We start from the raw sequence: 12567 nt of genomic DNA on the forward strand, positions 1-12567 counted from the left end.
CTCTCTCCCTCCCTTCCTTCTTCTCTCTCTCTTCCTCCCTCACTTCCTTCCTTCCTCTCTCTTTTCTCTCCCTCCTTTCCTTCCTGTCTCTCTCTCTCTCCCTCCCTCCCTTCCTTGGTTTCTCTCTCTCATATACACACACATGCTTATATTAATACTTACCCATAAATTTACATGGTTCTACACACACACACGTTAGAAACCATGAGATCATAGTAATACTTCCAATTTCAGTCCACCCTTAGAGTCTTTCTTACCTTCTCCGTTCCATATTTGTATGTCCCTTCTTCTACCATGAGAACTTTGGCTCCTCAAATCAATACATCAACACATCCACTCATGTGCTCAATCCTATAACATACCTAAGAGTTTCACTGTTTTGCCCACAGTATCACCATCAACAGATTTACTAAAAGGAGTTCAGGATTTCTTTGTCAGTCTTCCCCCAACAGCATTCCCTACCCTGCCCATGACTGAAGGCATAGTGTAAAATACTGTTTTCATAGGTTATATGTATTTAGTTATTTCCTTCTTTATTTGTCTCTTTTAGTGTAGTTATGGTATTCATTTGAAAATCAGTTACATTCAGACAAATTGTTTTTGTTTTTGGACAAATCCTGTGGCATGTACGTCCGTGAAGACCCACTAACAGCAGCTGCCCTGGCATGCTGTGCATGAAGTGGCACAAGGCATTAGTTCAGAGCCACAGGGCTCAAAATGGCATGAGGGCCCAAGCCTTTGTTTCTCAGCTGCCCTCTTGTTCACACTGTGTTATGTGGCCGACAGCTACTAATGGGTTTTATGTAAAAAGTTGATGTCAAAGAATTATTTCGATACCTTTATTTTGTATCTGAAGTAATTAATACTAGCACACTGTGTGGTGGATATTTCATTGAAAAGTTTTCTCAAGTCTTACACGGTCTCTGTGCTCTATGGACATGTTTGTGAACTTGGTTACGCTTGTTTGATGAGTAACATACCTGTTCTCCTCTGTAGATGACATATTCAGCATATGCTAGCCCATTGACGCTTGGTCTACCAATGACTGAGTGATGCCCTGGAGGCGCGTGGGCCATTTTCATGGTGCTAAACTGCAGAAAGGATTTCCCAAGGGTCACTCTACAGAAGAGCATTTGTCTGAGGAAAAAGAAAAAAACCAATGCTTTGAAGGAAGCTTTAAATCTTACAATAATATAACTGCTAGGTCTATTAATTTTTAAAAAATTTAACATAAGGCAAGCTAATTTAAATGTCATTTTCAGATTTATGAGTAGGAATGGGATGGAATTTGATATAATGATTTACTATAAACAGTTACCAGACTCAATAGTTACACTTAAAGTTTAAAGTAGTTTTAGTATGGCTTAGGAATCGGCCATAGAAAATGCCTGCTAGGGAGATCAAGACCATCCTGGTTAACACAGTAAAAACCCCATCTCTACTAAAAATACAAAAAATTAGCCGGGCGTGGTGGCAGGCGCCTGTAGTCCCAGCTACTCGGGAGGCTGAGGCAGGAGAATGGTGTGAACCCGAGAGGCAGAGCTTGCAGTGAGCCGAGATTGCGCCACTGCACTTCAGCCTGGGTGACAGAGCGAGACTCCGTCTTAAAAAAAAAAAAAAAAAAAAAAGAAAATGCCCGCCAGTAAGTTTTGCCTGGTGGAAAAAGGGAAAAAACCAGAGAAAAACTGAGCTCTTGCATGGATGGGTAGGTAGAAAGTGAAGAAAATAAGCTGATGGAAACAACACCTAAATTAAGACTGGGTTTATTCATTATGGGGGAAAAAAGTAGAAACTAGGATGAGGTAAACAGTAATAATAAAAGTGGATCATGAACAAAAGTACTTAGCTTAAATGTATGTATGGCTGAAAATCATAATAGTCTGGGTGAAACATGAATTAGAGCAGATATTAAGTATTATAAAGTAAGAAAGATAGACTGGGAAGAAAGTCTATTATATACACTAGGGGTTAGCAAGCTACAGCCCATGGCTCAATCCAGCCTGCAATCTGGTTTTGTAAATACAATTTTATTGGCACACAGCCCTGCATTCATTTATGTATAGGTCTGTGGTTGCTTTTGCACTACAAGGGCAGAATTGAGTTACTGTGACAGGGATTGTATGACCTGCAAAACCTAAAATAATTATTATATATCCCTTAAAGAAAATGTCTGCTAATCTCTAATATAAGCAATAAACATTTTTACAAATTAGTACAACTGATCACACTGTTAAATGTAAACAGTTATAATTCAATCAAATCGTTTTTAGTAATGGAGTATAATCTTTGTGTTATAAGTAACCAGAGATTTTATTTTGAGTCAACTAAAATTTGCGCTGGATCCAGGACAACTGGGTCTTATCTGGACTGGCTTTTTGAGTTGGATGCTACTGATGATCCTCTGGGATGCTGGCTTGGTCTACCATATTCTCCTGCAGGTCCCAGAGAAAAGGGCTTTGCTCTCCATCAGAAGGAGTCTTTTTGAGCTCCATCTCTACATTTGTGGCAGTGCTATGTTGTCGTTAGATTCTCCTAGTCTCTTACGTCACACAAAGGTGAACTTGACAGGCCCTGGTCTTCTGCTTCCTGCCCCAGGGTTCCCCTGTTGCTGCTGAGGCAGGAGATGCTCAGCCACTGGTGAGCTGCAGCTGCAGATGGGCAAACAGAGAGCTGGCTCAAGTCCGCTCACTGGCTTGCCTGGTGCATTGTGGTGCATTCTGCAGATGCAGCAGCCTAAATAGTAGGGGTACCAATTAGCCCTGGGGGCGAATTTTGACAAATGCAAGACAGGAGCCAGCAGACAAATTCGTCTCTTTCTCTCACTGATATACTACTGTTGTGAGATGCCGTAGTTCATACAGCCTCTCCGGAGATGCCTCATGGTCTGAGCAATCAACTGCACTCACTATGAGACTGTGGCCAGCTCATTAATGCACCTCACTGCGATCGCTCTGCTGTCCTCTCCACCTCAATTCCTTTTGGGCCCTCATTCCTGCTTCCCTGGGGCTGCACTGGCCAATCAAATACTAGTCACATGCTTTGGCTTGAGGCTCTGTTTTCTAGAAATCCTGGCTAAGACTTAAACTTGTGTGTCTAATTTTAATGAGCGATTGTTAATTTTCATTGAGGTTCACTTTTATTGCTTATTTAGGTTCATTTTTGTCTCCAGAGGAATTAGGTTTGAAGCAAAAAAAACAAAAAAATTTTACATGCTATATGCTATATATTCTTGAAAATTTCTCTGCTTTTTTTTTTTTTTTTTTTTTTTTTTAAGATGGAGTCTCTCTCTGTTACCCAGGCTGGAGTGCAGTGGCGCAATCTCGGCTCACTGCAACCTCCGCCTCCTGGGTCCTCGCCATTCTCCTGCCTCAGCCTCCCGAGTAGCTGGGACTACAAGCACCCGCCACCACGCCCGGCTAATTTTTTGTATTGTTAGTAGAGACGGGGTTTCACCATGTTAGCCAGGATGGTCTCGATCTCCTGACCACATGATCCGCCCGCCTCGGCCTCCCAAAGTGCTGGGATTATAGGCATAAGCCACCATGCCCCAGCCGAAAATTTCTCTGTATTCCTAATCGCAGAGGTCTTAATGGAAGGAAGTTTCATTCTGTATATAAGACATCCGACTCAGAATGGCTGATGGCAATAATTTTGTTCAAAACACAACGGAGAGATAAGTTTTAAGGTCAATAATCACAATTTCAAGGTTATTGGGGCTTCTTTCCCTCAGAGATCCTTGTTCTGAAATTATTTGGGTCTTTTTAAGGTCTTAACCAAATTACAAAATATCTTATTAACCTGGCTTGATAAAAAGAATGCATTTGGTAAGTTTACAGAGAAATGTAATAAATCCCAATCTTTGTACAGTGTAATTCTTTTGTATTTTTTCATTGCCAAGGAAAGGGTCACTACTTTTTTCGCCACTGACATTGGAGAGAGTATACCATTGTTCTCTCCAATTTTTGAGTTTTAAACATCTATTAACAAGGCCAATATTCACTTGTTTGCTATTAATTCCAAAGTTGATATTTTAAGTTGCCAAGGCTAATTATATAACCTGCCTTAAAACAACACCACCACCAGCAACACCAGAAGTAAATTAAAGAGTCTATGTTTTTTATAGAAGTTTGTCTTCATTCAAATGTGACTGGAGCTAGCAGTTCTTTGTTCTATAGAAATCATCCTTAGCCTTGCCATATTCTGATTACAAAGCAAGAAAAGTGAAGCCCAGGGAGAAAGCCAAGATGCAGGGAGTTTTATTATAACCCGTGACTGGAGGACAGGTACCTGGTTTTTACCCCTGGTTATCTGCTCTGTTGTTATTGCTGCTGTCAGAAGAGGCGGATTAGCTGTTCCCACCCATTCCCAGAACCAACAGGATTTACTGGGATGCAAGACTGAGGATAACCTGTGACTTCTGCAGAGCCTGATAAACCAATTTGGGGCTGGGCATGGTGGCTCATGCCTCTAATCCCAGCATTTCGGGAGGCCAAGGCGGGTGGATCATGAGGTCAGGAGTTAGAGACCAGCCTGGCCAACATGGCAAAACCCCATCTCTACTAAAAATACAAAAATTAGCTGGGCCTGGTGGCGGGTGCCTGTAATCCCGGCTACTGAGGAGGCTGAGACAGAAGAATTGCTTGAACCTGGGAGGTGGAGGTTGCAATGAGCCAGGATCGTGCCACTGCACTCCAGCCTGGGCGACAAGAGCAAGACTTCATCTCAAAAAAAAAAAAAAAAAAAAAAAACCAATTTGGTTCATGACCTAGGGGTGGGAAACGTTACACTAATGGCAAGACGCTTACCTGTGACATATGTAGCATGACCTGTCCTTGTGTGTAGGGCAGCCTGTTCCTCCTCCAATTCCATAAACATATTGGTTGCTTTTTGAGGAGTTTTCAGCAAAATAAATCCCGGCCCCAAACATTCCTCCTATGTATGCATGTCGTTCATCAAACCCTTTATGAATAATGGCATTAATGAAAGGAGAACCTAGAAATATGAAGGCAGAAAGATTTGTTTTTGAACACTTTTCTAGAAGCTCAATTACCTGCACACTATTTGCACCAGCCAGGTTAATATTAAGAAATGAACGATGTATAAATCAAAAGTATTTTCTAAGAAGGCCTATTATACATAATAATGTACTAGTACAAAATTACAACAAAAATAATTCACTAGGTGGCTCAATTTGCAATTTAAGTTCTAAAATAATTTTAGATCTTGTATTTTCATTGTATATGCACTGGAAAGTCTGTAGTAATGTGTGATACATTAGAAAGCTGGTACGAAGAAGTAATTATTTGAACAAAATAATCAAAACAAGCCATTTTTAACACACCCATATTATAGTCAATTTCACATGGGTTTTTCACTTTACTGACTCCTGCAAAGGCCCAGGGAGCCGTCCACCATCCCCGCCATGCTGCTCACCATGAAACAACATGCGCTCATTGTGATGGTTGTGATTCTCCTCAGACACTTCCTTCTGTCGGTGGCAGAACCGCTCCCTCAACTTCTTGTTGACAACTTTTTGAATCTTGAAGGATGAAGAAGAAAGAAACATTATCAGTGAAATGGGCATTTATGATTTAAAATGAAAAGTAGGTTTTCCTTTTAGGAACGTTCAATTTTTATTTTGCTTAAGACATAATTTAAAAGTGATAAAGCTACTATGTCAGTGTAATTCAGAAAATACTCTAGCTGTTAGTGACATAATTTTTAGTTACAGCTTTTGTTATTCTATACCAGACCTGGCTGTTACCTCTAAATCACCTCAGGATTAAAAAAAAAATAGGTAGAAAGGTTATGTTTAGGCATCTCCCCAGACTTAATAAATTTTAGGAGATGGGGATCTGTAAATCTGTATTTTTTTTTAAAAGTTCCCTGGGTTATTCTGATGTGTACCAGTGTAACTTTTAAAGGTCTGTTAACTCAAAATGAAATCTCTACAGATTTTATTCATCTTTATGATACTCCTTTGTAAAAAGTTTGAGTCATCTGTTCCATATTATAAATTAAGATGCCGAGATTAAGAAATATATATATTCTGGGGTAATTACTGGTTCAATTGGATTGAAGATCCAGGACTTTGATGCAACTTTCAAATGATAAAAAACATTATTGTCAGCTATGGCCTGTATTTGTGGATGAGCAGGGAGACCAATATCCATGTGAGTATCACTAGTACAAGCTGATTTAGCCTCCTGTTTGTAGCTTTGGCGCTTTCAGATTTAGTGACGTATTGTCTTGGGGAGTTAGAGATATTGTAGTGAGAAGAGTGCTGTGTGACTTCAGATAAGTGATGAATTATCTTTCACAGTTTGAAAATATGACTAAATAAACTCTTTTCATTGGCTAGATTTAATTTTTAGGCAAGTCTTGCAATCCAGTTTTCACCATGAAACTTTAAAAACTTACTCGAATGACATTGTATCTGTTGAAGATGCCGCCAGCATTACCACCATCTCTATGTTCTCGAATTGTACTTTGCATCTATAGAACAAAATAACTAATTTTATAAAAACATCCCAGTGTGTAATTCTGACATTTCTTCCATTGTTTTCAATATTTCAATTTTATTATTTCATTAATGAGTCTAAAATTCAGTATTAATAAATAGGAGTTCACTATAAATTGATGAACAAGTTTAGTGGATAAGTATTTTTGGTGAGAAAATGATTTCAAGCATAAATATTAAATTTATGCACTTTCTATTTACTTTTACATAAAAGTTCTGAAAGAGTTTTCTGTAAACACAATGGGGAAACATAAAAAAAAACACATTAAGTCATCTATTATTACTATCTTATCTTATTGAGAAGAAGAACTAATATTCTGATTAAGTCAAACAAAAACTCCTTACATTCAATTAATGCCCGTTGGAAAAATGCTAAAAATAAATAATTTTTAAAAAATAAATATTTGTTCTGTAGGTGAATATTCCATATTATCTCAATAGTCTTCAGCTTGGGATCTCTAAGTATATTTACACAGACCTGGGGACGCTGACTATAATGTACTACTAAAGGGAATAACTGTCTTCTGACTACTCTCTAAATTAAAAATAATTATGGAAAAGAAAAATGTTTTAAAGATCTAAGTTTCTCGGAGAATTAACTCAATAGAATGAATTCTCTTCCTTACTGCTCCACTTGTGAAGAGTCATTACATTTTTGACATGATTATCAAAATGTACTAACTGCTAGGAGAAGAATGAGGTAGGAAGACGCTGGACCCCATGTTGCCTCCCTGATGTGCTAAGTATGAGCTGAAATACAGCCCTGGGGTCATGGTCCTGAGTTCCCTATGAAACTTCCTAGCCTGGGAATGAAAATCAAATGAGCACTAATTAAAAAAACAAACAAGAATTAGGCATACCTTTTTCTGCCTAGGTATTTGCATAACACAATTGGGTAGCTTACTTATAACAGTGGCATTAGGCTGTTTGTTTATGCATAAGCCGTCAGTGGAGCAGGAGTCTCACTGGCATCTGATCACCAGGAGGGTCACACAAACAGCCTTCATAGGGGCTCAGAAGAACTGTGACTAGAGAAATGTTGTTATGCAGAATAATGAGGCAGACCCAGAAGCATATGTGGCGATTAGGCATATTATTTTATAGTCACATTTATATCTGCATAAAAACAAGGATGAGAACATATTTGCTCTCTATGAGGCAAGAATTTTCATTCTATGTCATTCTTAGGTGGCACTGTAACAATAAAATAGTTCTAATAATAGTCTCCTTATCTTGCATGAATTTCAAGAAAATCTCCAGAATCAAAAGACAGATGGACCCCATGCATTAGAAAACCTAGGCTTATGATGTGAAAACCATGTGGCGCCGTAATATTTTAATTTTGGCAATATTCTACCACAGTGGCTAAGAGAGACTGATTAATAGGCATGTGACCACAAGGCAATAATGTAAGACGAGGCTACATCCAGAAAAACAGGTTTATCCACAGATTTCAAGAAAAGCAAATGAAAGATTTCTGATGTATATTACCTCTTCTTCCACTGACTGATATTCTTTATCTTCTGGAGCAAGATCCAACAAAATCGTTCCCTGATTAACACAGTGAAAAGTCAAATAAGGATTGGTGCCTGTCGGAGAGAAAAATTAACATATAAAACAAAAGTCTGCACTACTCAGGCTCTATTTTATTAAACAAAAAATTCATAGTAAGTAATTGACATTTTGGAACAAACCTAAACTATTTGCAATTTGAACCTGATAAATTCGGTTACTTTAAACAAATATACTCAAAGACAGGAGAAAAAAATGAAGATGTTTAGGGATCAATTTTATCTGTCCTTTTTTTTTTTTTTTTTGTGATGGAGCCTCGCTCTGTCACCCAGGCTGGAGTGCAGTGGCGTGATCTTGGCTCACTGCAAGCTCCGCCTCCCGGGTTCATGCCGTTCTCCTGCCTCAGCCTCCCTAGTAGCTGGGACTACAGGCTCCCACCACCACACCCGGCTAATTTTTTGTATTTTGTTTAGTAGAGACAGAGTTTCACCGTGTTAGCCAGGATGGTCTCAATTTCCTGACCTCATGATCTGCCTGCTTCGTCCTCCCAAAGTGCTGGGATTACAGGTGTAAGCCACCGTGCCTGGCCCAATTTTATCTGTTGTTATAGAGCTTCTTGTATACACTGCAGGGTTCAACAAATATTTGTTGAATTAAACTCTATCATGAACATACATGAAGCTATGTCTGACACAAAAGAAAAACATGCACTGACATCACAATATAGTCAGATCTAAAATATAAAAATTATCTTCTAAAAACTCTTGTAACATGGTTTGAAATAGCCACTTATAATTGCTTTAAAATACATTATCTTTGTTAGTTTCATGGATGAACTAAAATACAGATAAATAAGTAAGACTCGAGAACAAAATCTTCCAGTTTGAATTTCACATCAGTCTTATAATTTGATTGGCTCTGTAGATTCTCCTTCCTTGCTTTCCTATAGTGAAAGTGCTGCTAACAAATGAAGAAATGGGTAAAAAAAGAGGGGAAAGAGGCTTGTAACGGCAAAGTACAATGGAAAAAGACAAAGCTGACAGTCAGGTTGGGGGGAGGAAAGTTCAAGTTAGCAAAGGTTACATTGTGAAAAGCCATGTTAGGAATGTTCGATTCTATCCTAAAAGAAACAGGGTTCTATTACAGGGGTTTAAGCAATGGAGTGATATGATAATATAATCATTTTGAAAAGATTGTGTTCACATTGCAGAGAAGGTACTGGAAGGAGGCAAATGTAAAGGCTGGAGATAAACCAGGTGGTTGGGACAGTCCAGGAGAGAGAATGGTGGCTTGGATCAAGTGACAGTCACGGCAAAGGACGCAAGTACAGAGATTCCAGAGAAATTGAGGATACAAAGCGTTGGGACAGAGGGAAGACTGACTCAGATTTTTCCAGCTAGAGGGAGCATGAGGCCAATAACTGAGATGGGGAAGGGACAGGAGGTCCAATAGTTCAGTGTATGGTTCTGGGATCAAACTGCCTGAGTTCAACTGTCAGCCACAACACTTACCTTGTACCATTACTTCTGAAATTTGTTTTATTCTGAATAGCTTACCTTGTTGTCCACCTAAAAGTCTTTCTACTCCTTTGATTAATTTGTGGCGGTGCCCATATGCATTGATGCCTATTTCTTTCAACTCTTCATGACCCATATCAGCCAACACATCTAGTGTAATCTGAAAAATGAAACAAAATCAGCTGTGATATCTTTAACAGTTCTTAAGAGGACAAAAGCTTTTCCAATTGTCTACAATGCTATGAGTGCCATTCAGATTAAGAAAATTCTTTTGTTCCCCTTATAAACGTGAGCTTAGAATTTTTTTAAAGTTGTCTTGGTAGTCTCATCAGCTTTTCTGCTTACTTGAAGTACTCCTTGATTTGCTTTTCGTCCATGAGAATTAAAAAGGGAGAAACAATACTATAGAAATACAAAATGATCATCACTATATTTCCTTTAGATTATTTTGTTCTATCATCTACTGCTGGCCTCAAGATAGAGGAGGAATCAGTAGCTTGAAAATGGGATAACAACAGATCCCAGTATCCAGCAGGCAGTAGAAATGAACAGTGGGGGAAAGGGAGAGGCGTTCAGCACAAGCAAACAGCGCGGGAAAAGGAGAAAGCAATTTTTAGATGAAGATAAGGAAGAACTTCTCAGTGCTAAGAAATACTTAAGCCTGGGACAGCCTGCCTTAAAAAGCAGTGAGATTGACATCTCAAGTATTTATCCTGTTTTAAAGAGAGGCTACATTTTAAAATTCCAATTTGGATAAGAAAAGAGTAGATGCTTTTTAAGCTCTCTCATAAATTCTCAGACTTAATCCCTTCTCCTTAAAATACATTCTGTTTTATACAACATAGTGTTTTTTAATTTTTGGTTAGTTTTTAACTTTTGGTTATTCATCCTCGTAAAATGGAGATGATTAGCTGGCTCAAAATAACCTAATTCCTTTATGGACTAAAGTAGCTGGGACTCTACTACCACCCAGTGGCTATGTTCTGAACACACAGGATGAACTTCAAGAAATGTGGCTGAACATGCAATTTCTTGAAGGCTGAACATGCAATTTTCCAGCCGTGACGAAGCTGGCCTTGTGACAATCCAAATACTAGTCTACAAGATTAGTCTTTGATTTTCCCCTTCCTTGGAAAACCAGGAAATCCTTTTATAGACACTCACTTTCCAACTCAAACAAGATCGTTTTTTTCCACTTTTAACTTGCAAGTAACATTTAAAAAACTGACAAATTAGGCCTGGACTTCTGCTGATTTTTTTGTCAGAATAAAATATGAGTTTGATCTTTCTAGTGAAATGAGCATATATAACTCGTTCTTTGGAAATAATTTTCTATATTGCTTCTAAGTGGCCATTTAAGCAATAATTGCTTCATCGCACAAAGCGGGCAATTCACTTCCAATCACCCAAAAGAAAGGTTTCAGCAGAGCTGTAAAAACAAAGCAAAACAAAGCAAAACAAAACAAAACAAAAACTCAGTTCTGAAATACACATCTTTGAGATGGAATAGTTCACAAAATAATAGGAGCCTTTACATTCTTAGCTACATGATTTTAATATAATCTGGAAACTATGTTATTGATGTCCCATTTTTTTCTTCTAAATATTCAAAACTAACTTCAGTTTAAAACCAAGGGTCTCATATCTATGTGGTAACTTCAACTCAGAGAACCCTCAGACTTTACTTTTCTTTTTTTTGTGTGTGTTTTTTTTGAGACAGAGTCTCGCTCTGTTGCCCAGGCTGGAGTGCAGTGGCGCGATCTCAGCGGCTCATTGCAACCTCCGCCTTCTGGGTTCACGCCATTCTCTTGCCTCAGCCTCCTGAGTTGCTGGGACTACAGGTGCTCACCACCACGCCCGGCTAATTTTTTTGTATTTTTAGTAGAGACGGGGTTTCACCATGTTAGCCAGGATCGTCTCGATCTCCTGACCTCGTGATCCGCCCTCCTCGGCCTCCCAAAGTGCTGGGATTGCAGGTGTGAGCCACTGCGCCCGGCCCTCCTCAGAATTTTCTGGATTGATACATATAGCGCACATCTGGAGGAAGCAGACACCAGGCCAGCAAAACACAATATTCTCTACAATGTTCTAGAGGAGTAATGAAGAATATTTACTATATTTATTCATTTTATAGCTCTAATCATAAAATGAATACAAAAAAACCAAACCAAACCAACAAAACAACCTGAAGAGACTGATAGCAAGTCACCTAGTTTAGAAGGCGAGGCTGAGAGGAGCTCTCACCCCTAATGTGGAAAGTGGTCTCCTATCTCCTGGCATTTGTGTCTTCACTGTAATCCCTTCCCCGTGTGAGACAGACTTATGAACTCACTTCTAACAAATATAATACAGCAGAAGTGATGGGAAATTACTTTTTACGTTAGGTAATAAAGAGACTGTGGCTTCCATCTTGGGCGCTCACTCTTTGGACTGCTCACCCTAGAAGAACTGGCTGCCACGCTATGGCAGACAGACTCAATGATTCCCACCTCCTTACATCACATCCTGTATGCTCCCCTCCCCTGGAGCGCAGGCTTGCCTAGTGACTTGCTTCTAATCAAGCAAACACAGCAATGGTGAAGAGAAGTGACTAGCAGATCTTCTTTGTCTTGCTGGCTTTGATAGAGCAAGAAACCATGTTATAGAGGCTCACATGGCAAGGAACTGAGGGCTTCAGTCCAACAGACTGCAAGGGACTGAATCCTGCCAATAAGCATGTGAGAGTGTGGAAGGGGATCCTTCTCCAGTAGAGTCTTTAGATGAGATACTGGCCCTGGCTAATGCTCTGTAGCCTTGTGAGAGATCATGAAGCAAAGGACACAACTAAGCTGTGCATAGACTCCTGACTCACAAAATGTGTGCTGTTTCGAGCTGCTGAGTTTGCGGTAATCTATCAAGCAGCAACAGGTAAGTAATACTCCATAAGGTCACTCTGTGGAGAGGCTCACAGGTGAGGAATCAAGGCCAGTCAACCAACACTGTGAGCGAGCTTGAAGCGGGTCCCCGCCCTTGCCAGGT

At 39.4% G+C, this 12567-nt stretch overlaps 1 protein-coding gene across 4 annotated transcripts in view; it reads right to left on the reverse strand.

Annotated features, from left to right (window-relative positions):
• TNKS (tankyrase) overlaps positions 1 to 12567 on the reverse strand; it is a 223285-nt gene that overhangs the window by 5092 nt on the left and 205626 nt on the right. For 3 of the 4 annotated variants that reach the window (XM_032162495.2, XM_032162497.2, XM_032162498.2), the window contains exons 21-26: positions 9589 to 9709; positions 8012 to 8109; positions 6421 to 6495; positions 5434 to 5539; positions 4806 to 4992; positions 981 to 1137 (exon numbers count right to left, since the gene is read on the reverse strand). In XM_032162495.2, the coding sequence (XP_032018386.1) occupies positions 981 to 1137; positions 4806 to 4992; positions 5434 to 5539; positions 6421 to 6495; positions 8012 to 8109; positions 9589 to 9709 (744 nt within the window). Of the gene's footprint in view, positions 1 to 61; positions 352 to 980; positions 1138 to 4805; positions 4993 to 5433; positions 5540 to 6420; positions 6496 to 8011; positions 8110 to 9588; positions 9710 to 12567 lie in introns of those variants that run through there. The other variant, XM_058443069.1, reaches the window with a different exon arrangement.

Source organism: Hylobates moloch, unplaced genomic scaffold (genome assembly GCF_009828535.3).
Source record: "Hylobates moloch isolate HMO894 unplaced genomic scaffold, HMol_V3 SCAFFOLD_8, whole genome shotgun sequence".
Classification (NCBI taxonomy): domain Eukaryota; kingdom Metazoa; phylum Chordata; class Mammalia; order Primates; family Hylobatidae; genus Hylobates; species Hylobates moloch.